Consider the following 27,463-nt stretch of genomic DNA (forward strand, 5'->3'; position numbering starts at 1 on the left):
AACTTTCCTTCAGAAGTTCCAGCGTCCTTTGAACAATTCACTTCCAATCTTCCAGGTTCCAGGTCGTGACCTCTGGGTCATGACCAAAACAACGAGGACCCGGATAAAAGCGGCTGAAATGAGCTTCCTTCTTAGAGGTAGGGAGAGAGCTCTGAGTAGAACCGCTTCTCCTCCACATCGAAAGGAGCTGGTCAAGGTGGCTGGGGCATCTAGCCCGGATGCCTCCTGGACGCCTCCCTGGGGAGGTGTTCCGGGCATGTCTCACTGGGCGGAGCCCCAGGACACTCTGGACAGACTATGTCTCTCGGCTGGCCCGGGAACGCCTCGGGGGCCCCCCCAGAGGAGCTGGAGGAAGTGGCCGGGGAGAGGGAAGTCTGGGCATCTATGCTTAAACTCCTGCCCCCGCGACCCGGTCCCAGATGAGTGGAAGAAGATGGATGGACTTTTAGTATAAATACCATTTTAATCATATCCTCCTGACTACAAGCAATGGAAATGTGTAGAGGCCATTTCTAAACCTGAATATCTCACAACCACTGTATACGACTGAATTAGGATTTTGGTTGATTTAAAATAAAATTCTCTGGTTATCAGGAGGAAATGATTCAGAAGAAAAGGCAGAACAAAATATAAAAAAAAAATGATTCTAATAATCACTGGAAAACACGAAATGATTATTTCCTGAACAAACTAAACTCAAGAAACCAGTAAGCAAATGTACAAAAATGATCTTTATGGGGAATGCTGCATTTATTACTTTCTCACATACATAAATTCCTTTGTGCACTGTAGCCAAAATGTGTATATTTACAAAAGAAGTATACACAGTTGAACTATCTTACATGGAAAAAAAAATCCTTCAGTAAAACAAATCTAATACAAAAAAAACCTCGTCAAGTTTCTGTGAGAATTTCGACACGGATGCCAAGATTTTGTGTCTGTCAACCCATTTCCAATATTAAATCTGCATTCCGTAAATGGATGCATTTGGAGGGGCAAAACATTTTTTTGGGCTTTAAAAGTTTTATCTTTGAAACCACCATGTTTTTCACAAAACTCCCAAAGCCGAGTCAGCAGAAAGACGGAATTCTTGTAGTGTTCGTTTCGATCAAAAGTCGGACGAGCCGCTTGTGTCGGCGCTCATGACCGCGACGAGTCGACCCTCCTGTGGCGAGTCACTTCAGCTCAGCGCCGGATATCGCCCGCCACACCTGCAGGGTCTGAGCGTTCCTGCCCCAAAAGGGAGCGTTAAATTTGTGTTGTGGTCCATTGAGACCTTAAGAAATCAACAACACATGTTCTCACGTGTGCAATACCTTTTCTAACCACGGCGACCTTTCAGAACAAGAGTCTCAGTAGAATCAGGAAAAAAATGTGGGCGGAGCCACATGGGCTGGCTTCCTGTAATACTAGATTTTGATCAAAGGTGGTTTCTTCCAAAGATGGAAGGTGAAACCCACAGAAGACTTTTTTTTTGCGTCTCAATATGAGCCACAATCTTTGTCACTGTAGATGTTTTGACTGTAAAAAACTGGGATGAAGGTTTTTTCTCTCATCTACTCTTGCCTTCTTTTATCCGACTGAACTTGAAATCTGCCAAACATCCGGCTCCTACAGCAGGTTGTAAGATAATGGCGGTGGGAAAATGTCTCTTTGGGCAACAATGGTGAAGGTTCTGTTTGTGGCGTCGGGCCTGCAGTGAGCGTGACCCCTGGGGGCAGAGAAGGGCATTTCATCTTCATCTTGAATGGACTAAAACCTTTCCACAGAAAAGGGGGATCATCGAAATGCAGATTCCAAAACCTTCCCAGAAAACAAACGGAACGTGTTTGTGAGAAATGAAACTGGCGAGCGCGAGAACTTCAAAGAACCAGGAATTAGAAATGAATAATTTGAAGGAAGAAACGACAGTTTAACTCGAGTCAAGCTGATTTAAAACCAGACAAACCTTAACAAATGCACACAGGGGGCTGCGTCTCTAACAAAAATAAAACACAGGTATTGACAGTTTAGTCAGCCTGAAGACGTCCCTGTGACTCCGCCTTTCGATTTTTGGGGATTCTCTTTATAAACTTTATACAGCTCTTCTCTTCAAAAATTCGTACAAAAAATATCTGAGGCTCTGATGGCGACCTCCGGGCCGCAGCCTCCTTCTCCAACGTCCTGTCAGCGAGCTGGTGTCTCTCCTGGTAATGACGTTTGCTGCTGAATGGATGGGCTGCGGGTCGGCCCGCTCCGCCGCTGCTCAGCTGGACGGCTTTGAAAGCAACGGAGGCAACAGAGATGAAGACGGAGAAGCCAAAAAATACGCTTTGAAAGGAGCAGCTAGTTCTGTCAACAGCCTGTTTTCGATTTGAGGACACGTGTTTGCTTCTTCCCCGCACCGCTGCTGGATGGGGACTGAAATAAATTATGGGGTGGGGTGGGGAGATTTAACCCAACAGCAGCCCGGACAGGGCGTTCAGGTCTCTCATGTACGGGTTGTCACTGAGGATGCGGTCGATGCGCTGCTTGTGGTCCGGGAAGATGTCATACAGTTTTCTTTTAAGCTCGGATGTCTCCCCTGGCGACCGCTGGGGGGGAGGGGACGGGGACGGTGAAGGAGAGCGGCGGGGCGGATGCCATTCGGGGGCCCCAGACTGGGGCCAGTGTGTGGTGGGGTGAGGCGTTAGAGAGGTGGCGGCGCGAGGAGCCGAGTGAAGAGCCTGGACGTAGACGGGCTGCTGCTGCGCCGACGGCCGGAAGTCCGGCGGCTGCAGGGGCGGGGGGGTGGCCGGCGGCCGCCTGGAGGAAGGAAACAGACGGGTGACATGAGGGCGGGTTTGGCATGAGGGCTCTGAAGAAGAGGCGCTGCGGCAAACCTGCTGTCCTTCCTCAGGAAGGCGTCCAGGTGAGGTCCCTTTTTGCCCAGCGGGTCGTCAGGGATCATGAAATGATCCTCCACAAAGGTGAACTGAAGCAACCTGGGAGAACAGGAGATGCTCAAACATATTCTTGTGGTATTTTCCTCATGATGGAGGACGTATACTAAGAGAGCAAAGCTAAAAATAGCTTTTCTGAGTAATTCTTTCTTCAAATCGTTGGGAAACAGGAGCGGACGTAAAAAACCTTATTTGTGACGGGGATAATGTGCTGGGCGGGCCACAGGGTCCATGCTCTGAGCTCTTAGCAACGGTAAAATTGCTTTCACCCCAACAGTCCCGCCCACAACTCAGAGGTGAATTTGTAATAAACTACTGTCGCTCTGCAGAAACTATGTCCCAGAAAACAACAGAGGTTTGTTGATTATACTTAAAAACAGCAAAAAGACCCCTGTGAACACTAACTGATCAAAAGATGATCAGAGTGGGAGTTTAATTTATTTGGTGGATGATGAAAAGTATTTACTGTTCCAAACTACATTTGCAAAGAAAAAGACGGGTGTTGCAAATGATTTTTCGCATCAAGCTTTTGGAAAAAGTTCATTATTTGTTGAGAGCTGCACTTTACTGGAAGGGGTGTGAACCGCCCCTAGAGGGCGACATGTTCCCAGAAATGAAGTCCTAGTGCAGGGGTCGGGAACCTTTTTGGCCAAGAGAGCCATAAACGCCACATATTTTTAAATGTAATTTCGAAAGAGCCATACAATAATGTAGTGTCTCTTTCCCACACTGAGGCATGGAGACTTAACCTCATTTAAGGTTCTTTATTCTGGTTACTGCAGACCGCAACAAACGCCGTAAAATTAATTCAGCAACTCCTGAATCTCTCCTGTCGACACGAGACGAGAGAGAGCGCTTCTACCAACTTTATATTCACCTGCTCCCGCTGCAGCCCTCCCATTTCCCTTATTCGGCCCATAGCTGAACCCCATTGGTCCAAACTACCTAACAACAGGCTGAGCGACAGAACTGAGAGCCAATCAGATCTCTGCTTGATGCCTTCAATGAACCCCAGAACTTTTAACGCGGCCCGACAGCCAAGTTAAACTCAGTCCGCGACAATATGTTTAAAACTAAATATACAAGTGAATGTGTGCATTTGATGTAATTTCAACATTTTTAAAGTACAATAAGTCTGTGGATTATTTTTAATAACATTGTTATGCTATTGCTAATAAATGATGAGTATTTCTCGTGGTAGTTTTGCTGATTGTCTAGTCTGGTTGATACGTGGTGAGTTTCTGCTTCATGCAGGCGTTGAGACTTTAAACGTGATCTTAGGTTGGTCTGAATGTTCTGTAGATGTGACAAAGACTGCTCACATGCAGACGCGGAGCCAAACACACACTCACACGCTGCAGTGAGTGACGGGCATTGGGTTTTACGTTTTTACAATCCCTGCGCGATTCACCTGCTGTCCCCACAACCCCTCACCCCCACCCTCTGCTTTCTCCCTCACACATCCCGTCCCCGCATCTGCGCGCTCTTTCTCAGAGACGGGAGCGCGAACTTTTAGGCACGTCAATTCACAGGTTTCCAGCTGGTACAAACTCTGTGAAATTATAGATAATTGTAAACTTATAGCGCTGGCGCAGATTTCTCTCTCTAAGCACCGCTACTACTGCGCGCCTCTGGCATCGCATCGCGCCCGAGAAGGACTGGTCTAATGATAAAAAAAAAGTATAATTAAAGATTTGTCTGCGAGCCACATGTGACCATCAAAAGAGCCATATATGGCTCGCGAGCCATAGGTTCCCGACCCCTGTCCTAGTGTGACCTCAGTAGGCTGTCACGAAGTAAAACTGATAATATGGAGTACTTTACTCTATATAAACCTATGAACTGAAAGTGAGAACTGCTGCTTTATGTGTGACGTAACTGTGACAGTTTCAATTTATATAACATGTTACCAAAACCCTTCAGTTAAACTTTGATGCACCAACTTTTAAGAGAAAGAGTTGGTAACAAAGGATTTTCTGTGAATTAAAGGTGTTTTTCAAATCTTTACATTTCCTGGATGGTGTCCACAAATGAGCGAGTGATGGAGAAGTTTCCGTGCAAACAAACCTCAGCAAACAGATCATTAACTTTAGTCTGCTGACTCACTGGACTTTGGGGCATCAGAGGGGGCAGCTCGCGGGATTTCCTGGTCCGTGTGCACATTAATCTCACCTCTCCTGAATGATCTTCCTCCAGGTGTCAGACGTTTTGACAAAGTCCCTCAGGTTGTCGTTGGTTACAATGATCCCGTCTGTTTTTTCAGCGAGGTGCAGCAGGAACCTGTAAGGCGGAAACAAAAAATCAGGAAGGGTGTGTGTGGATTAGGGTTTTCCCAGCATTCAGAGCAATGAGCACACGAACACACACGCCTGGAGCCAGAGCGAGTCTGCAGTTCATCATTTACCTGTCATCATGCGACGAGATCCTCTGACCGCAGACTTCCCTGGACGGGGTGAAGGAGAGCAGTCGCAGGTCTTCCAGCTGGTTCAGAAAATGTTGCTCTGAAATAAATGTAGACATTTTCAGTATTCAGAAACATTTTAAATTATATTTCCTTTAAGATACAAGAAGAGCAAACGCTCCTTCACACTGTGGATTTGATCATTTTATGGTTTTCTCTTAAGCAAAATGATGTTGTGGTTTCATAGATTTCTGTGGCTAAAATCATTGATATTATTTGATTAAGCACAAATTCAGCCTTTTGAATCTTTTGAAAGAACCAGAGAAACCATAATGATCTGTTACTGCAAAAACATCCTAAATGAAAGCATCCATGGCTCTCCTACGGCATCTCAGAAGGCTCAAAATGAGAATAAAAAATGTGTTATTCAATAACATGCAGCAGTTTTGTTTGAGTAAATTGGGGTTTTATAATAACCTGCTTTATGACCAAACCTATGGAAAAAAGCCTGAAACGTTCCGTAAAAAACAAACAAACTCTGAAGCAAAACATAGATTATATTGTTACATTTCTTATAATAATCTCATAAAAACCATGTAGTTAAAAAATAAAAAAATTGTATTCACAATACAAAATGTTTTTTTTTTAAACAATATTCCTCCTATTAAGTACTTTTAAAGAGGGGCAAAACAGTCGAGGGTTTTTCGATTCAAAAGATGAGTTTTGGTCGGTACAAATGGTACAAGCGATCGGTACAGAGCTGGGTAGCTCGGTTGGTAAGGTGAGAGACTACCACGCAGGAATCCAGGGTTCGATTCCTGGAGGGGGGGAGGGGAATGAACATTGAGGGCAATTACCATATCAATGGCGGGCACTTAACATCACCCAGTGAGGGCCCTTGGGCAAGACCCTTAACGCTACTGCCTCCTGAACAGGTTTCGGTTGCAGCTCACAGCTCCCTTAGGGGATGGGTCAAATGTGCAGAACAAATTTCCCATTGTGGAATAAATACATATATAATAATTTTGATAAAAAATACAAACTGGGCTGTCGGATCTTCAACGACTGTATGTACAAAACATACACAGAATTCGAGGGACAACTTGCAGAATCAGTGACTGAGATACTTAAATGTCCCAGTGTTTTAATGTTTTTTTGATTGTCTAAGTCTTAGAATGTTTTTATTGTAGCAATGTTTGAATGCGTCTGAGTTGGAAACCGACTGCGGCTGTTTCTTGGACAAAATAAGTTTTTCATCTCAATGGGAATATCCTGGTTAAGTAAAGGTTAATAATAAAATATGAGAGTGCAGTCTATTCATGATGTTTGTCCGTTTTGAGGGGAACGAAAACTGCATGAAAAAAGCTGAACACTGAAGTGGCTGAAGGTGGTGACTGTCAGCGTGCAAACGCAGAGGGTTTCTAACGTTGAGGCTCCGCCGTCCTTCCTCCTGCGTTTACCTGCGTGGACGTACCTGTTGTGAATCGGTCTCTTTTTTGACGCCACTGAGGGACAAACACGGTGATCTCCCTGTGGCCTCTCTTCCAGAATGTCTCCACGGCCAGAGCGATGCCACGACAGGAGAAGAACCGATGAAGGCCATGACTGCAGAGAAGACAGAGAAACGCAGCACCGTGAGGAGGAGGAGGAGGAACTTCTGCCTTTGAAGCAACAACCTTAGCTGAGATACTGATTTAAACAAAAGAAATGTAGAAAAAAAACTAAATGTGAGGGAAATAGCAGTGATGTGACTGCAGATGAGGAGTTTTCCAAAGATAGAAAGAAAACTGACCGTACTTGGTTCAAGAAACAAAGCTTGGTCTTAAATAATGAAAAGATTCAGAAACATGGGGATTTTCTCTCAACCAAAGAATAGAAAGTTAGAAGTGGATGTGCAACGTTCATTCAGCCGCCCAGCGAGCATTTTGCCGTTTGCACAACTCCCAACAGCAGCTCCAAACCCCCCAAAGTGTCCTCAACAGGACTGAGTCTTCTCCAAAGAAGCCAAAATTTCAAATGCAGACCGGTTTGTACGAAGGACCTGCCAAAGACTCCAGAGACGAACAAAAACACACAACTGACAAGTGACCTGTGAGATTCAGAGATGTTTTAGTTTATCCCCTCTGTTACTTTGAAGATTTCAAAGTAATATTTTAAAACTAAAGGCCCGTACACACCGGGACGAATATTCGCCAGGCGTTATTCGCCAGCGTTTTTCGCCACGTCTTTTGTGTTCACACCCAGGCGATTTTCGCTGACGATGAGCGGAGCGAACATGCAATTTCATTCCCTGACATTAGATGGCGCTTAATGTAAACAGAAATACTCCTGTACACAAGGTGGCTCTGCGCAACTTTACGATTCTTAAAGTCACTTTTCACTCAGAAGAAAAGAGCAAGTATTTACGCGCTTGTCAGAATCATACAAAGAAAACATGAATATTTCAAGCATCAGTAGCTCCAACTGGTACTTGCTAAGGGGATATTTTAGAATGTCCGTCATTATTTCTTTGCAGCAGTGTAGACGCTACTTGGCGTCTATTTTCTTCGCTGGTATGTGTGCTCAGCAAGGCAGTTTTGTGTTTGAGCGCCCCCAAGTTGTGTTTTACTGTAACTTCAGAAGCTCCAGACACGTGTGCAAAAGCGCCATTCTCATTGGTCGAGTAGATTTCGACGCGACGCGTCGAAAAAAAAAAACGAACCCGAGGCGTTTTTTTTTTGACGCTTTGGCGCTTGGCGTTTTTTCGCCTCGGTGTGCACACTCACATTGGTGCCCTTTGTTTAGTCACGAGGCGTTAAACGTCGGCGAAAATCGCCGGCGAAATTCGTCCCGGTGTGAACAGGCCTTAAAGAGAATATATGAAGCTTTATCTTGTTTAACTATGAAATCAAAGTTAAAAAAAATTCATGTTGCAGATTCAAGGTAAAATGTTTAAATGTCAACAAAATTCTACATTTCAAGTGAAATAAAACAATTTTAGAGCAGAGTTCTGCTTGTAAGAACATTATTGTGTTTTTTTCGGTCACCACTCAGATGATAGGAAATGTCATTTTGATGACACACAGGGGGCCTGAAGACCCAATCATAAGATAAAAGAAATAAAACCAAATAGGAATCACAAAAAAAAAAAGAGAGCAAACTTCCTTTGGAGAACTCAAACGTGCATCATTTCTATCATCACGGAATTTAGAAAAGAAAGGAACATAAACAACAAGTCATCCAGTGGTCCCCACCAGTCTGTCTACAACACTGCTGGTTCACTGAATGGAACACGACAACAAAAATTATTCTTGACCCAGATTAGCGGCGTTGACGTGGATGCCGCACGTCAGATAGCTGTTGTAGAGCAGAATGGTAGCCAAGGCTGAAAACCACAGAACAACATCAACATCAATCTGCAAAACACATGAAAACTCCCTGAGAGGCTGCGGCTCTGCGAGCAGGAAGCTGCACGCCGCAGCCCCTCAGCAGCCAATCCGCTGGGTCCAAAGCCCTGCCGAGGGGTTTATTTTGGTCTGCGTTTGACAGACTCAGATGTGCTTGTTGACAGTTGAACCTGTTGAGGAAAACGAGGGAAATTGGAAGATAAGAGCTTCCTGTCCTCTGAGCAGCATCGGCTGCACATTCACTTCTGGTCCCCCCCCCCCCCCCCCCCCCCCCCATATCATCTGAATCCCCCCTTCGTCAGTGCAGCCCTGGGGTATTATCGCGATCATCAGTCTGGCCCCACAAGACAGCACCTTGTTCTTCATAGTTTGTACTTCTAAAGCTCATGCATCCTCAGAGTCCCTCCCAACCTGAGGCATGTCAACATCAACATTCACATGAAGTTAGACAAATGGCTGATTTCACCACGACTTTCCTAAAAAAAAAAAAATAAAACCCCCCACATACTTCCAAAGGTGTCCCATAGCATTATACTACCACCACCCCGTTTCATTATAGCCAGTTCTTCTGCTTTGTGGCTGTTTTTTGTACTGAACCCTTACTCTTCTACAAAAATGCTAAATAAGTCAAAGCTGAACCTTGATCTCAAGTTTAACAAGGATGTAATCAGGAGTACAGGTATCCTGAACCTTGTTTTCCATTGGCATGAATGGAGACTGACTCTCTCGCTCCTGTTTGTGAACTGACCTGCTGTTTTCCTTTTTAATGAACGTCCAGGAGGAAGTGAAAGTCCTGCTATCTGGTCAAACGTCACGTCTTCTCCAGCATTTGGGAGTATTCACTTTCGGGTCGGTGTTTTGAAAACAATAAAGCTCTGAACACCTCACGCGCAGTCTCTCATTACTTTGAAATGCATCATAAAACATGTAGATTTGAAATGGAAAATACAAGAAAGTGCTTTAAAAATAACTGATTTGTGGAGCTGATGAATTTTTATTTTCTAAGATAGTTAATAGAATTTAGTTCATCTGTGTTTGATTTCTGTTCCTGTTGTCTCATGTTCCTATGCAGAAAGTCACTGGCTTTGTTCTGTTAGAACCTTTCGTGAAGTGCTTTTCTTTTTCTAAAATTAATCAAATGAAAACCTAGCGTGTTAAAAAAACGTGACAAAACCAGCGAGCAAAATGCAGGTCTGTGGTGATCAGTGCTCATCTCGTTCTGACGCTCACCTCATTTCACTTATTTATCTTAAATAACATCAGCAAGTTTGGGGTTTGGAGAATGCATCATGCTTTTGAGCCCAACCTGGATTGTGATTTTAAAAAGCCACGTAAAGTTCACCACTGTCTATACACAGTGAGGTTTTAAACACCAACACTGAAACATGAAAGTTGGAATAAATAAAGGCGTGTTTTTCTCTAGGGATCGATAAAGTTCAGTGCAAGCCCAACAGTATTGTCAATAAAACTGAAGATTAAACAGAAAAAACAAATAAATCAAAAACTGATTACTTTTGCACAGTCAGGATTGCTCTTCATGCAGGTCACCTTAAGGTAACGGACTTAACATTTCATTTTATGGTCGCATTTTCCAGGCGCAGAGTAAGCAGAGGTTACACAGGCTCTCTCAGTGTGGTCAAGTTTCTTTAAACTCGCGGAAGCAGCAGGCAGGGCTGCAGCTCTGCAAACAGACATCCAACTCATTCCACAACAGTTTACTTGAATAAGACGAGCAATAGCAAAAAAAAAAAACTGCTAAAATTCGGTTCTCATCAAACACACGGGTCATTTAGAGAAAAATGCTCTGGTTCTTCTGCAGAAAAGTCCAAAGCGGGAATGCTTCCACCCCCCTGCCTGTTTTCCAGCTCTCCCTGCCCCGTTTGCTGCTGCTGATCATCCATACGATGACCTCATACACCTGATTCAGGTAGTTAGCAGCCAGGAGTGCAGGACCGGAGTCAGCCCGCCCGGAGCTTTGCTAACGCTACATGTGGTGCCAGCAACTGGGCCTTTAGGTACAACACTAAAAAAAACAAAAACAAAAAAAAAAAACCCACAATAAAGTAACAGATTACAGCACTACACAACTACACAGGGCGTGACTCACATAAACTGATGACAACACACTCCGGCACTGACGTGTATTTTTTTTTAATAAAACAGGAAATACTGCAGACCTTTTCTGTTGTAAATATGCTGCAATCTGACAAAATGGTGCCATAACCAATGACCTGAAGGAGTGACAGTGTGGGACGTGGAGTAAAGAGTAGCTGAAAATAAAAACGTGCTGTTTGCACGTTCTATTGTTTCTTTATTATGTTGCACATATCAGCATGCGTGTCGGTACTCTGAGTTTTTGGGTTAAGCAGGGCTGTGGAGGGTCAGACAGGTGTGGTTGCAGTTCCCTTGAGGCTCATGCGGCCACCTTAAGGGGCGTCATGAAAACGAAACATACCATTGTCGTGCAAGCAGTAAGAAAATGGTGAAGTAATTGTAGGTCTGATGTAAGCTACATGCACTTGTGACATACGGCTGATGCTGTAGTACAAGATCTGGAGTTCAGCAGGGAGATACGAACAGGAGGCTGTTGGCAAGCACGACTGGTTTTTGCTGGTTTTCCAGTGCAGGGCCTCCGTCTGCGGATCCTCAAAGGCCGGTCTCCGGAATGACAGGCTGTAGCCATCGGTAGGAGTAATCCACATATCCTTTGATAACTAAGTTGGTGCGATCGCCGAGATGTTCCGGCGGGTTCAATCTCAGAGGGTTTGATGCGGGGGATATTTACAAAGCCATCAAGTGGCAGGAAACGCCACTTCGTCTCCAGCGGCAGGTGAGGAGTAAACCGCAGGTAGAGCGCACCAGGTAGGGAGGAAACGACATCAGAAACGGTGGAAGTTTTTGTGATTGTTCCATAGCAGAAGGCTCCAGATTATTTACAAAGCCACGGATGTTTAGAAGAGTCAGGCGATCATACATAAGTAGTGCCGTCACAGGATAAAAAGCAGAGGTTGATGGCTTGCCACATACAACGGCGCCATCTTGAACCAAAGACAGCCCATATCACCCGTAAAGGCAGTTGGGATTAAGGCAATAGTAGTGAATGACACCCTAGCAGGAGGAGGTAAAATAATATGACATCTCCGTGGTAACCAAAAGAGACAAAGAATCAGAGAAGCTCATTAGTATATAACAGAGGTCGGCAGCTTGTACCTCTCAAAGAGCCATTTGGATCCGTTTCCCACTGAGATGAAAGCACAGGGAGCCGCAACACTAGATGTGTTACAAAAAAACGTTTTTGCCAAAATATCGCGATAGTTCATTTGGCAAAACTTGTCTTGATTCAAAATGCCGGCAGGATATTTGTTTATTTATTTTAATTATTTTTATTCTTTCTGAGCGTGATGTTTCATTTGATCTTTTGTCCATTTTCCACTACCTTGAATAGAGTTTTCTGTCTGTCAAACAACCAGAGTTAAGATGATGGAAACAAATTCACTTTGATGCAGACTCCTTTCTATTTATTTAGTTTTTCTTAAAATCAAGTAAACCCAATAAATTACATTAATTTTATGGACGACAACTATTTTTTATTAGAAAGCAGCTGTTAGTTTGTTTTAGGGCTGCACGATATGAGGAAAACTCGCGATATGCGATATTGGTGATTAATATTGCGATAACGATATGATTTGCGGTATATAAACAAATATCAAACCAACCAAAAACATCATTTCCATCTCAATGCAACAGTATAAAAATTATACTCCAAATGACCCTTGTCGACATAGGAGGCAAACATCAAACATAAAAGGGCTCATTTGATTGATCAACAACGTAAACGGGTCCTTCCGATTGGTTAAATGCATAAAGGGATTTATTTCATTTATTCAATATTTCAAGCTGCCATGAGTTTGTTTTAGCACATTTAACCCTTGTGCTATCTTAGATGACCCCCCCCCCCCCTTACTTTGACGTGTTCTCCCTACCATGACAAAGGTGGATAAAGGTGGAAAGATTTCATGTAATCTATGGACACCAGTGAAGATCACAAATCATTGAAGAAAAAAGGTTCAGAGCACTGTCTAGTGGGTCTAGATGACCCCACTCCCAATGTTAAAGTGCCTAGGATAGCACAAGGGTCAAGCAACCATTTATTGCGATTTTCGCCGTCTTTTGCCGTATGCATATAGCACAGCTTGATGTCACGATAACAATAAATTTGCGGTATATTGTGCAGGCCTAGTTTGTTTTGCGTCTGGAATCATAAGTGGTTAGTATGAGCCCCGCCCCCCTCCGTAGTTTCCCCCCGCGTGCAACCCCCTCCCCTTCAGCGTGTTCTACACAGACAGCGCAACATACGGTCATCGTAGCAGCACGTTGACAGGATAGTAGGGGGGCCTCGACACAAATTTAGATAATTTTACGCAGAAATGGGTGGTTTTAGTCTAGGGGGGGGAGGCTCTTTCGGGACGCTCTCACAGCTGCAGACACGCCCCCTGCGTGCGTTCAACACAGAGCCGCCAGTTGCTGACCAACAACCAAAGGAAATGCACAAGACTTAAGACATTCAGCTAGTGACCCTTCATTTATGTTTGGTTGGATCTATATTTCCTGTTTGATTTCTGGTAGAGAAAGAAGAATGTTGAAGGAGGAGTTGCTCAAAGCAGGAATCAAGAGGAAATTTTTGATGAGACATCAAAGGAAAAATGAAGCATAGCTTTTCTGTTCTCATTTAGATCCCCGGTATTTTTTTATGTCAAAATTGAAAAATCAGACTGAGTGATTTAAAAAAAAAAAAAAAAGTTTATTTTTACTCGAAAAGGTTTTCTCAGAAACGCCTCCGTCCCTTGATCCCCCGCATCGATAGCACACTCACTGCCCCGCAACAAAGAGATGAGTAAAGTTTTGGTGCGCCCACACAAAGAGGCTGCAGCTGGGTGCACCCACACAATGCCGTGTTTGTGTGTGAGCGGCTGCAGGCATTGATGGGAAGGCTGGCAGCTTCAGAAGCAAAGGTTGAAACGTGCTGCAGGGTCAACAGGTCTGGGAAGTGACACCGTCATGACAGCCATTTGATTCATCATCACATGACATTCAACCTGTTGTCTCTTCACGCCGGCAGCCTGACAAAACCCCTAAATCTGACTCATGACACAACACTGCTGAGGTGAGCGTCATTTAAAATATTTTTAAAAAGTAAGCAAGCAGTGGACAGAGACCAGGCCGTCTGGAGACCACACTGATTCGGAAAATGAAACCAGAAAACTCAAGATCCCAAAACATCTATAGGAGCATCAAGCCGTACAGCTGTTCACAGATTTACACACAACACTGTAGTTTACTCTGCCTTTCCTGCTACACTATATAACAAAAAGTATTCGCACACCCATTCAAATAATCAGAATCAGGTGTCCTAATCACCTGGCCTGGCCATCGAGGGCTGCTCAGAACGGGCTTCTCTCAGAAGCTCAGTCAATTCCAGCGTGGGACTGCCAAACCTGTGCAACAAATCCAGTCGTGAAATTTCCTCGCTCCTAAATATTCCACAGTCAACTGTCGGACGAAATGGAAGAGTTTGGGAACAACAGCAGCTCAGCCACAAAGAGGTTGACCACGTAAACGGATGGAGAGGGGTCAGCAGATGCTGAAGCCCCTAGTGAAAAGAGGTCGCCTACTTTCTGTACAGTCAACTGACACAGAGCACCAAACTTCATGTGACCTTCAGATTAGCCCAAGTCCAGCACGCAGAGAGCTTCATGGATGGGTTTCCATGGCTGAGCAGCTGCACTTTAGCCACTCGGCACCAAGTGTAATGTAAAGCATTGGATGCAGTGGTGTAAAGCACGCCGCCACTGGACTCTAGAGCAGTGGAGACGCCTTCTCTGCTGTGAGGAATCACACTTTGATGGACGGGTCTGGGCTTGGAGGTTGCCAGGACAACGGTGCATTTGGGACTGTATTGTGCCGAGTGTGACGTTTGGTGGAGGAGGAATTATGGTGTGGGGTTGTTTTTCAGGACTTTGTCTTGGCCCCTTAGTGCCAGTGACAGGAACTCTGAATGCTTTAGGATACCAAAACATTTTAGACGATTCCTTGTGGGAAAAGTTTGGAGCTGGCCTCTTCTAGCATGACTGTGCACCAGTGCACAAAGCAAGACCCATAAAAACATGGATGACAGAGTCTGGTGTGGATGAACTTGACTTGCCTGCACAGAGTCCTGACCTGAACCCAACAGAACACCTTTGGGATGAATAAGGGCGGAGACTGAGAGCCAGGCCTTCTCCACCCACATCAGTGTGTGACCTCACCAAGGAATGGTCAAAAATTCCTATAAGCACACTCCTCAACCTTATGGACAGCCTCCCCAGAAGAGTTGAAGCTGTAATAGCTGCAAAAGGTGGACCGACATCATATTGAACTCTATGGGTTAGGAATAGGACGGTATATGTGAGTCGAGGCAGCTGAGTAAATACTTTTGTTAATAAGTGTACATTCAAGAACAACATTCATTCATTTCTAAATATTCCTAAGAAAAGGTTCTTTAAGTCTTTTTTGATTTCATTAGTTTTACTTTTTCCTGGTCAGATGTGCAAGTTAAAGATCTTTTCTTTCCATAACCAAATTTTATATTCCTGTTGCAGCCGAAGTTCCCCTTTTAGGTCACATAAAAAAAAATTGAATCGACTTATATAGTTATATCAACAGACATCAGAGACACAAAGAAAAAACCGTCAGGATTTTCCAGAAATATATTGTCGTCTCCTTTTTGAAAATACATTGCAGCTTTTTATTCACATTCCAAATTATCTTTGAAATAAGATAAATTTCTATTCATTTTCTTTGCAAGATTAATTAATCTAGGGACTCGCTCTCTTTTTAACCTGCAATCGTTACTTTCACACAAAGATGAATAATCTAAGTGAGCAAAAGAGCCTCAACAGAATGTAAACCGAACACAAACCTGCAAAGATTTTAGGAACCTGAACAAAGGTTAAAAAAAATAATCACAAATTTAACCTTTTTCTTTGGTTTCAGCAGAGAGAGAAAACTTTTATGAATGTAAAAATCAAAGTTTTCCTTCAGTAGAATGACACCAAAGACTGAGACTCTGGAATGACTCTCAGGCTGTTCAGCAGAAGATGAAACCCACCCCAGAAGTGTGCTTCACTTCTGGCAAAGTCAGTGTGTGCACCAACGCGCACGCGTGTGTGTCTGTGTGTGTGTGTTCAGACTCACGACATCGCCACATTGCTGCCGTCGATGATGATGTGTCTGAGCTTTGGATCTCCTTGCTCGTTTGGGAGGTTGAGGGTAAAGGGAGTCCTCAGCGACTGATGGAAACGAGCCAAGCCGGTGACGGGGGCGGCAGGGGGGTCATTAGACGGAGGATTCCGAGCCCCCTGAAAACCCACGTGACTGATGGTCTGGTAGGCGGAGCCTTTGTTGTTCGGCTGAGCAGACTGAGGAAGAAAAAAAACAAAGAGAAAAGGTTCAGGACATGAACCAAACGCAAAGAAGGAAGAACAATCTGCATCAGATGCACATTTCACCAAACCCGTCACACAGGCTTTATTCAGCACCAAAAACTAAACCCACTCTACTGCTTTAGTGCTTTGCTACACAACAACTGTTAAATAATCATCTCCTAAAAAGGCTAAGATATTCTGTTTGCAAGACTTCTTGTGCAACACAAATGCACACATTTTGATTTCTCCATGTCTCTTTGACTTTTCTTACCCAGTGGTAGGCCTGCACAATATACCGCAAATTTATCGTTATCGCAATATCAAGCTGTACAATATGCATATCGCAAATGTCAGCAAAAATCGCAATAAATGTTTACATTAAACGTGCTAAAACAATCTTGTGGCAGCTTGAAGCATTTAACGAATCAAATAAATGCATTTATGCATTTGACCAATCGGATGGACCCGTTTACATTGTGGATCAATCAAATGAGCCCTTTTATGTTTGATGTTTGCCTCCTATGTTGACAAGGGTCATTTGGAGTATAATTTTTAAACTGTTGCAGTGAAATGGAAATGATGTTTTTGGTTGGTTTGATATTTGTATATATACCGCAAATTATATCGTTATCGCAATATTGATCACTCATATCGCATATCGCAAGTTTTCCTCATTTCGTGCAGCCCTACCCAGTGGATGAATCTCAGTCTAATTTTCTTACAGCTCAGGTCTGGAATGCATCGTTTTAGATCAGCCCAAATCCTAACACCTCCACCGCTGTGCCTGTCAACTGATATGAGGCTAATGTGTTGCAAGTAGTTGTCCCGTTTCATTTTTGAAAATGTCTAAAATGATATTTTATTTTATTTCTTTTTTTGTGGGGCTGCACGGTGGCGCAGTGGTTAGCGCTCTTGCCTCACAGCAAGAAGGCCCCCGGTTCAAGTCATGAAACAGAACCTCAATGGTGGACCTTTCTGTGTGGAGTTTGCATGTTCTCCCCGTGCATGCGTGGGTTTTCTCCGGGGACTCCAGCTTCCTCCCACCAACCAAAAACATGCTTCATAGGTTAATTGGTTAATCTAAATTGTCCTTAGGTGTGAGTGTGCATGTGTGTGTGATTGTGGCCCTGTGAAAGACTGGTGAACAGGCCAGGGTGTCCCATGCCTTCGCCCATATGTGGCCTGGATAGGCTCTGGCAGCCCCGTGACCCCGAAAGGGAACAAACGGCAGAAGAAGAATGAATGAATAAATGAATGAATTATTTTTGTGGACTTTGAGAAACAACTTCTTTTTAAAATGAGAGTGCTTGATCCATCTTTAGAACGCCCTGAATCCTGTTTGGGGTCACAAGGCTGCTTGAGCCTTCCCCAGCCACTGTTGCAGAGCCAGATATTCACATGCACAAATTAGAGACGCCCAGTTTTTAGACAGGAGGAAGCAGGATTCCCCAGAGAAAACCCACGTGCGCATGGGGAGAACATGCGAACTTCACACAGAAAGGTCCCAGCTGGGGTTCAAACCTGGCAAGAGCATTTACTCATCAAAATTCCCCTGAAAAAGTGACAAAACATCTTTTCTTAACAGTGGATTGAACATTTTGACAATCAATACCCTGAGAAATAATAATTAGCATCTTACTGCTTCTTATCGGATGCCTAAATATAAAAAAATTCACTTACTGAAATTTAGAAAAATCTCAGGTGAAGAGTTCTTGGTTTTCAGTTAACTTTGTCATTTTGATACATTTTTCTAAGTAAAAAATCTTGTGCTTCTAAAAATTTAAAGTCCCACTCTGATAATCTTAATCAACTGTAAAAGCGTTCCCAGTGGTCTTTTAGTTATGATTGTCAATTTTAGCTGAATTTAGAAAAAAAGAAAAAGGTTGTTTCCTTGGACATAATTTCTGCAGAGCAGCAGTAGTTCATCAGAAATTTCCCTTTGAGTTGACTGTTAGCGAGGAGCAGCTCCGCCCCCTTCTCCTCCACATTGCGCAGTGGAACAGTGAGCTTTAAGCCCACCCAGCGTATTCCAGAAAAAGCTCCTTTTCACAAGACATTTCCTCATCTGCTTCTGATTCACAACAACTTAACTACAGAAATGCAAATTTAAACTTTCTTATTATATGTTCGATAATCAGAAAAATGCCACGATAACAGGTTAAAAACACATTTTTGATCTGAATGAATCTTTAAAGTTTCCAGCAGAAACTGTGCGTTTGATGATTGAAAAAGTTTTAGGAAGCAAAAATTACAGTTGAACCTTTTGTGAGTAAAGTTCGTGAAGATTCAAATCTCTCATCCAAACTGGTCAAACTTACGCTCTGTGTTGAAGTGGTGGTGGTGTTCAGCCACTGTGGCGTGTTACGCAGTGCAGTCAAATTCTCCACCATCAATGATCCTCCCAAAGTCTGAGCGCCACAACGGGACATGTAGTCCCTCTGTGAGGCCCCGGCCCCTCCCCGTGCCAGGTAGTCTATCCTTGATCCTGACTGCGAGTCGAGGCGTGAAACGGTCATTGTCCGGGATGTCCTGCTGTCCGCTGTTTTGGTGTTGCGGGTGACATCGTCTTCGTCGTCGATGGTGATGACCTCGTAGCGTCCCGCCCCCCCCTGTGCGCTGGAACTCCTCTTTATGGTGATAGCCTGAACAGAGGAACGTCATGAAAACTTACAGTTGACAGAAAACCCAACAGACCCAGTCGAACAGCAGAAGCAGTGGAGGAAGACCTGCTGGGTGCTGGTCTCGCTGCCGCTGCACTGCCGCCGGTGTCCGAGCCCGTTGCTGTTGCTCCCATGCAGACTCGGTTTAATGTTCTCTTTGGATCGGCCCGGGTCCTCTAGCGTCCTGCCCAGCTCCTTCTCTCTGAAGCGAGAGACTGTGGAGGATGAGGATGACGAGGAAGCATCTGTAGGGTGCACCGAGTTCAGCTGTCGGACTTTGCCCCCGTTCTCACAGCGTTTGGTTTCTTCTACTATCTTTTCCAAAACAAGAAAGGTGTCTTCAGTTTGTCCCGTTGCCTTGACAACACGCTCAACAACTTCCTGCTGGTAACCCATCGTTCTGTGGAGAGTAAACATGAAAGTCAAGAAGCAGGTAAAGTGAATTCTGAATAGGTTAACGCTGGTTTCTGTTATCATTAACTCTGTTCTTATCTGTGAGAATTTTGTCTGGAATTTAAATCTTCATAAAACAAACAGGCCAAAGTGAATTGTTTTTCCAGGTGCTGAAACAAAAACTCGGACAAGTCTTATTGTTGCTACATCATTGAACCAAAACACATTTTTTTAACCTTTGTTCAAACAGAACCTGCTGATAAAATGCTGCCCAAAGACACAAGAGAATTTACTTCTAATTAGAAAATCAAGCTCGTTTCTGCAGAGGATTAACATCTTTCATTATATAAATGCAGTAAAATATTAACACGCAAAAATGTTAAATATCCTTGACTTTTTTTCCCTTTTCTATTAGAGGAAAAATTGCTGAAATGTTTTTAAACTGAACCCATCAGCAACTCTGCTGTCAGACATTGAAATGTTCAAAGAAAACTCTCTCATTGATAGTAATGTTTTTCCCCAAACTTCACATTTGTTACATTTCAGACATAAAATGAGCTTTTTTTTTTTTTTTTTTTAGGAGACTTGCTTTCATTACTGATGTCTGTATTTCTCCAAAATTCAATATATTTTTCTTTTTCATAAAACAAATCAGCAGAGTTGGTTTGTGACAGATTTGCTCGTCATCGTTGGCTGCAGCTCCGGGTTTGTAATTCAGACCAGTACTTCACCTGAAAAAGTTGACCAGGCAGCGCAGGTTGGTTTCTGGGCTCACCGCCTCTGCCTCGTCCCCCTCGGCCTCGCTGGACTCGAGCATTATCGGCCCGGATACTGTGTTTGCTTTAGTGGAGGAGGAAGAGGATGAGGAGGAGAAGGTCAAGGGAGCGGAGGGGGTTTTGGACCGGCAGCTGCTGCCTCCCCGGCCCTCCCTGTCCCTTGGGCGCTCCCGCGTTCTTTCAGGCGACTCCTCCTTCCGTTCTAGAGAGTATTGTCTTTTGGTGTCACGAGTCTCGCTCTCAGATGAGCGCCGTTTGTGCGACGGGCGAGCGCCGTTCATGAGCACAGCCTCGGCGCCAAAACCGATGCCTCCGCCCGGTTTACCGCCCCCACCCACTGCTGCCTTCTCCTCGAAGCTGGTGTCCAGGATGCGGTTGGAGAGCTCCGTGACTGGGGTGCTGCTCTGAGAGCGGTCCTGCTCCACCTCGGCCATGCTGGGGTGCAGCGCCAGGCTGAACTGCAAACACGGGATTCAGAAGAACAAGTCAGTCCAAACTTGCTGTTGTCCCAATAGTTAGTCCTGCTGCAGGAACCGTCCAGGTGCTGCACGGACATCACATCACCTGAATACGCAGTTTTTGCACAGTTAACCTGGAATGATTAGGTAGGATTTAATATTTTTGTGGATTCCCGGCAGTCATGCGCTGATGAAGTTGAAGCTGTAGCTGTCATTTTTTTTCTTCCCAGTGGTGTAGCATACTTCACACATAGGCTACAGCAGCTGCACCGTTTCTAAAAACACACAGTGGCTCTCCAGGAAAATGTTTTATATAAAAGTGCGACAATAAGGTTGATGCCTATAGTAATTAAGAGTACACCAAAGGTCTGCATGCAAGAGCGGACCTAAGCGTTTCTCATTTTGGAAGCTTTTTTGTTGAGGTCAAAACTGAAGCTGCTGCCTTGTTTTCGTCACCAGCAGGTAAGTATTTTTATTTATTTTTTACACTTTTTACCAAAGACACTTGTTTTGGATTAGTTAGGCCACAGATATTTAGAAGCCTTTCAGGTGCTGTGCTTTTGCGTTTTTTGCAATAAAAAGAAGAAAAAGGGAAAAAGGAGTGCAATTTGAAGTGAGGCACCTGTTGCTCAGCTGATTCCTAGTCTACTGTAAAACAACTTTATGAGTAAAGAATAACATCTTTAAGATTACACTTTAAAAATCCCATCAAAGTTGGTCAAAATGAAGACATTAAAGACCCACTCCAATGAAAACTGCGTTTTTGGTATTTTTAACACATTCTTATAGCATTTTTCTCATAATGGAGGACACGTATAAAGAAAATTAAGCCCAAAAGTTAAAGTACAAAAGTTTTTCTTTATTCAAATTGCCGTGAATGAGGAGCAGATGATAAATTCTCTCTAAGAAAGATGTAATTTATGACGAAGAGAATATGCTGGGTGGACCACATTACCCCTATTATGAGCTCTTTCCATTGGGGTTGGGAAGGAGGGGCGGGGTCACTCCATGCCAAGGTTCATGCCCACAACTCAGAGGCAGATTTCTAATGAACTACTGCCGCTCTGCAGAAACTATGTCCTAAAAAACAACAGGTTTTTTAATTTAATTTTAATAGAAAGAAAACTGTAGAACGCTTTTAAAATAGATCAAAAGATGATTAGAGTGGGACTTTAAGAAAATGTATCATCTCAGACGAAATATTTTTTGTGTAAATAAAACTATTTTAAATTTTTTCATTATTATTCTGGCACATATTTTTAGAATTCAAAAGGGCAAAGTGGCATAGTTTCATAAAAGTGAAAAAACGAGGGACTTTTTAAATAAAAAATGAAGGAGCAAATCTCCCTAAAGCCCCCTATTGTCTTTGATATGCCAAAGGGCGTCACCCACCATAGAGCAGGCGTTAGTGCTGGTGGGGCAGTGAGCTAACCCCAGTAACTCTTCCTTCAGCGCGCTGGGCAGCAGAAGCAGCTCCATGGTGTACTTGTCATCACGTTCCTCCACAAAGGACTTGAAGGCCCGTTTGACCGTGGACTCTCTGTCGCTCGGCAGGCTCCTCTTCTCCTGCAGGGCGAACACAGACGGATGTGAGCGCGTGCAAACACGGGGATCATGAAGCCGGGTTTCACGTCCCATCAATGGTGCCGCACAGACCCGGATGCTCACTTGAAAAAGGGCGACAAACTGCTGGACTCTGCTCTGAGCCATCACCACCGGCTCGGCCTGGCCCAGCAGCCGCAGGCAGCCCGGCTCCAGCATCAGAACCTCGGCGCTCGTGTCCCGTATCAGCCGGTCCAGGAAGAGGCCCCGCGCCCCGGCGAAGATGCAGTGCATGTCCACCGGGTAGCGCTCCTCTTTGCGCAGTTCTGGGTCACACAGCCCTCGAATGTACTCCTGTGAGGATCAGACGTGTTTACGGTTTCAGTCCGAGAGAACAAAGGCACCGCACGACAACACAACACTTTCTGACTGCAGGGGCGTCAAAGAGACACGTGCTGAAACTGAAGGCTCGGCACTGATTCAGGGAATCTCCAGGCGGCAGCAAATGTTTGGATGAATCAGCTGCTGGAGGGTGGGGGGGGCAGCACCCTTACTGAGAATCAGCAGCATTTCTTCAGCATGAGTGAGGAAAAATGAAATGACTCAACAGTTACGCAGCATGAGACAATACCGGGTCACACTTGAAAAAAAAAAACGCGAGTCGTAGACCTGCAGGTGTGGCCTCTGAGCTGAAGCAACAAATAGAGGGTGGCCGTAACCCCCCCCCCCCCCCCCCCCCCCCTACAATGAGCGATTCGCTGAGGAACGCCACTGCAGCTGGAAGTTTGGGACTTTTCTGAAAACCTAAAATAGAACCACTTTCTGCTTCATAGGAAAACTATGGGAGAGATGTTCCTTCTGAAATTTACAAACACACCATAGTTGTTCCAGGAAGAAAAAAAAACTATTTAGAGGTAAACAAATGCTGAAAGGGCTGCTGGAAAACCTACTAATAATGTTTCTGGTTCTAGGAGAAAGCTGTCTTTATAAAATTGAATTCTTGTTTTCATAATCAAACAATTTCTGCATCTTTTTTTGCACATTTTATGAAAGAAATGTATAAAAATGTAGAAATAAATACAAGCATTTTAAAAACATGCCCTTCTGAGTGGAGTTTTTTTAGTCAAAATAGTCAAACTTCACACTTAGAATCTGTTGGAATATTTGCTCATAGTTTATTTTTTATGGATATCTAATAAATCGTCTTGTGGTTATGCTACAGAGCAGATTTTTCTTGGGATCATCTCCACTTCTTTCATTGGCCCCCTTTTGTCTCAAAAAGCGCCTGAATGCGGCCGACCTGTCAGTCAGCCAGTCAGGAAACACTGCAGAGTTTTATCGGGTCATAACATCATAAAAGCAATTCAAGGTTTGGTGTTGGAATGCAGCAGGTTGTTTTTTACGTGTCACCAGATTTCCAGGGATTTCCCACATTTAAGCACTGATTTCTAATGTTGGTTTTCCCGTGCGGTGCTGTCTGATGACTTATGCCGAGATTTCCCAACATCCTGTTTATTTATTTATTTTACTCCATATACGTGTTGAAAAAAAGGAATCCAATTGAGAAATATCCTTAGAGGTGCTTTTTCCCCAACCCTCACGCCCTAGCCTGTGACCTCAAAACTAATCAGATTACTCTTTAACGGTCAACATTTTCATAGTTACATGAAACTGCATTACTCTTCTCTCTACTGCTTCTATTATCTTAATTTATTCCAAACATGTCGCCAGTTAAAAATGAATTTCCAAGAAAATGTAAAGAAATTAAAACAGTGAAGAAGGAAAATGCTAAAAGATTCTTGCTTCTGTTGTGTCACTTCTGAAGTCAGTAATTTCTGATGGCTGAGTGGATTAGAACAGTTTGTAAAGAACAGCTGGATGTGCTTCATAACAGAAACTGAAAGAAAATACTTTTCTTTTCCGACGATGAGAAACTGCAGTAGTGAAACGCGCCACGCAGTGCTGGTAAATTCTGCATGGCACCACATGTCATGATGCTGGAGTGATTTCCCAAACGGATCAAACACTCAAGTAAGTTAATGTTGTCACTCAGGAAGCCCTCTCTGACTCGTGTCATCTTTACCGCAAACTGGTTTAAGATCCGGTAAAATGTGGGCTTTCACTGCTGGCTCGGTCGACTGGCAGAGCAGCTGGTGGCATGCAGATTTTAGGAGATCAGAAAAACACGTGATTCACACGTTTTTAAAGAGTAGAACATTTCAAGGAAGCCATGCGCTCCGCCTCAGCAGAGTCAGACTAAAAATCAAGCCTTGTCTTTTAAGTGGAGAAACTGAGTCAGAGCTGTGGTTCATCATGAGAGCGGCAGCAGAGCTCCACAGGTTCAGCCGGAGAGGATCCGAAATTTCCTCTGAGGCTTTCAAGGGTAACTCAAAACTTCCAGACAATTTCCTCAGGTTGCATACATGACACTCACACCAAGAAACTGTAAAATAAATGATTATTTATGCAGAGAACACACACAGGCCTTAACACCTGAACTAGAGACCTCTCCAAACAGCAAAAGGCTGAAGGGGGGAGGTTTCTGTGGGTAGAACTGATCAAATCAAACTTTTTTAAAGCACTTTTCATATCTCAGTAACTCCAAGCGATTTACAGACAACTGTCAAACGTAAAAAGTTAAAGACTTTTGCACTTCAAAAAGGAAATAAAGGTTAAAGCACACACAATGGTCTTATGATTTTCTTGGGGAGTAAATGTCCTGAGATTCTAATAACAGCTGTTCAGTCTGTCTTCGCTTCACCTCCAGCAGTAGCTGTCCGTCATGGATTTTAAAACTCCACAGAATTTTAAACTGCTTTTTGTATTAAACAGTATAATAACAAAAGCTATATTGAGTTTAGGAACTTAAACCTGTGATGACTGGAATTTTTTTGCTGGTTTCATTTCTCCATTGTGTGTTTTTACATAGCGCCTATGGGCTGGAATAGATGCTTCCAAACCAAAGTGCTGTTGTGTGAGCTTTCAGTGAAAACCCAACTCCATGCATGGACACACAAAACCCTCTACTGTCGAGGGGTTTGTGCACGATTATTGCTTCCAGTGCTGGGGTTACCGTCAAATTTACTCTAGTAACTTTATGGGAAAAAGAGGAAGAGTGGTTTTATTGCATCATTTTTTTTAGAATAACTCAGGAAGCTCTGTAAAGAAGAGTAAAGACTTTTAACGGTGTATTTCAGTCTATACTTGCTTCATTTCATTTTAGTTTGTTTGTACCATTTTGACTGTTCCAAAAAGACATCAATTCAGTGGGAAATACTTTTACTTAATACATTTGTCATTATATTTTAAAATAGCATTTCCACATCCTTTGTTTACGTCCATTATTCCTAAACTTATAGACAATAAATCAGGTATAAACTCAATACTTTGGTTATCATCGCAGATACTCTTCATCTCAAAAAGATTCATTCATGTGTCTCAATGGTCAATGAGTCTACCATATTTGCTATTATTGAGTTCGTAGAGCCACAACTACCAGGAACTTCTTTTGCTTTTAAAGTTTTAATAAATACTGTATCAACAGTCTTTACTTATACTCACACTTCTCCAAGATCACAGTCATTTGGCTTGAAATGAAGATGTAAAGTTCTGATTTAATCCTTTAAAACAATAGTTTCTGTTGTTCAGCAGAAACATCTTTGATAAGCCGATGGTACAATTAGATTAATGAGTAAAGGAAGATATAATAATGGTAACTGTCTCAATCAGAAATACTATTAGTGAGGCAAAAAAATGACTGTTTTTAAAAACTTCACTGCCTGAGTGAGCTGAAAACCAACATCCATACCTTGATGTAAATTAGCAGTTGTTCAGCAATCAGTTCTAGAAGAAACCAGTGGCAAATTGAGCAAAAAAACCAAACCTTGCAGGTTGAATTATCAGAATTTTTCCTCTTAAATCTCTGCTAAGACAAATTTAAATACTATTTCACTTTACTTTTTACATAAAATTTGAATACTTCTGGGTGTTTTATGAGAGAGACCTTTTTTTGGGTGTCATTCATCCAACAGCAGAAAAATATGTTAGAGGTTATGCTAGTTTAATCACTGGAATAATTCAAGTTTGATGAGCGAGTGGCCTTCAAAGGGTCAAAGTTCTGGTTTAGGGTTGGGGAGGTTTGACACTATAAAGTGTTTATTTGAGCCAGAGTGGTTTTATTCAGATCACTGAACTATGGCATACAAATAAACTTAACGGTTTCTACTTTCTTAATTTCGTATGGAACCTAAATTGGCTTTTACAATTACAATAATCGTGCCATTAACCCTGATGCCGTCATACTAGTAACATTTTTGAATGGAAAGGCAGAATTAAATGCAATGTGATGTCATGCCATTTCCTACAATACTTGAGTGTGACTTATGTGGCTACATTAGAGTAAGGACAGCTATGAGCAACTTTACTTTACATTCATTCAAGTGTTTTTGAGACGGGGTTGGGGGTGGATCTGAGAAACATGGCAGACTGATAAAGCGGGGGTCCTGCAGGCCAAAGCGGCTTTTCTTTGAAGTTCTTTATGTGCACTTTTGTGGTGCATGAATGGAGTCAGGCAGACGCAGGACACAGACATGCACCTGCTTTTTTGGAAGGGCAGCCGCGCTGCTAAGCTTTACATTTGTCTCAAAACTATAATAAACGAATGCTGTACCTGGGAAGTGCACGTGGAAGCTCACCTTTGCCTTGGACACGTCCTCCCTGTTACCCCGGAGCTGCAGCCATATCTGCCGTAACGTTTTGCTGCCGTGCGGCTGTCCCGTGTCCAGCAGCCCGATAATGGTGAACGTGACCTTAAAAACCTGTTCCACGCGCGGCTTGGCGCATTTCAGCTCCTCTTCTTTATCCTCCAGGACGGTGAACTCGTCCACGGTGGTGGCGGCCTCCGTCTGCTGCCTTCCGGCGGCCGCGGGGAGCCTGCTGCTCGGCTGCTCGGGGTACGTTAGCTCGGTGACTCGTCGCATCCCAAGGAGGGGCCGCGTTGTTGACATCCCGCCTGTCGGTACGAACCGGCGTTTCTGGCGACGGCGTTTCAAAATTCAACCATCTGGCCACCGTCAGAGGCCCTGGCCGTTTTCATGGTAGACGTGGAGTAAAAGCAGTCCGACAAACACTGCGACGTTTCAGGAGACTCGCGACATGAACGCCGCAACCGCTAGCTCAAACACTCGGAAGACCGGGATGACGTATCCGGAAAGCCCCACAGACTGTGACGTCATCAACACACGACCGAGTTGTAGTTATTTGATAGTAATCTGAGCGTTTGTCCACTGATCATATCAACCACACACACCGATACTGTGAAGTGATCTCTGAGCGGAAACAGCGTCATGTAAACAATACAAACACGCCGCTTGGATTCCACGCTTCAATTGGACTTTTAAAAAGGAGAAAAGGTCTGAAAAGTGAAGAAGGATTTCCTATTGCATTTTAATTACACAAACGATC

At 43.7% G+C, this 27,463-nt stretch overlaps 1 protein-coding gene across 1 annotated transcript; it reads right to left on the bottom strand.

Moving 5' to 3' along the window:
• Positions 1-718: 718 nt before the first annotated feature.
• Positions 719-27,213, bottom strand: n4bp1 (NEDD4 binding protein 1). Its single transcript, XM_023955975.1, has 12 exons — positions 26,695-27,213; positions 22,127-22,354; positions 21,851-22,024; positions 19,956-20,458; positions 18,898-19,231; positions 18,490-18,813; positions 15,942-16,165; positions 6,797-6,927; positions 5,326-5,422; positions 5,094-5,201; positions 2,862-2,963; positions 719-2,784 (listed from the first exon to the last, which is right to left on the bottom strand). The coding sequence occupies exons 1-12, from the start codon at positions 27,004-27,006 to the stop codon at positions 2,433-2,435; spliced, it is 2,889 nt and encodes a 962-aa protein (XP_023811743.1). The 5' UTR covers positions 27,007-27,213; the 3' UTR covers positions 719-2,432.
• Positions 27,214-27,463: the final 250 nt, after the last annotated feature.

This window comes from Oryzias latipes, chromosome 6 (genome assembly GCF_002234675.1).
Source record: "Oryzias latipes chromosome 6, ASM223467v1".
Lineage (NCBI taxonomy): Eukaryota > Metazoa > Chordata > Actinopteri > Beloniformes > Adrianichthyidae > Oryzias > Oryzias latipes.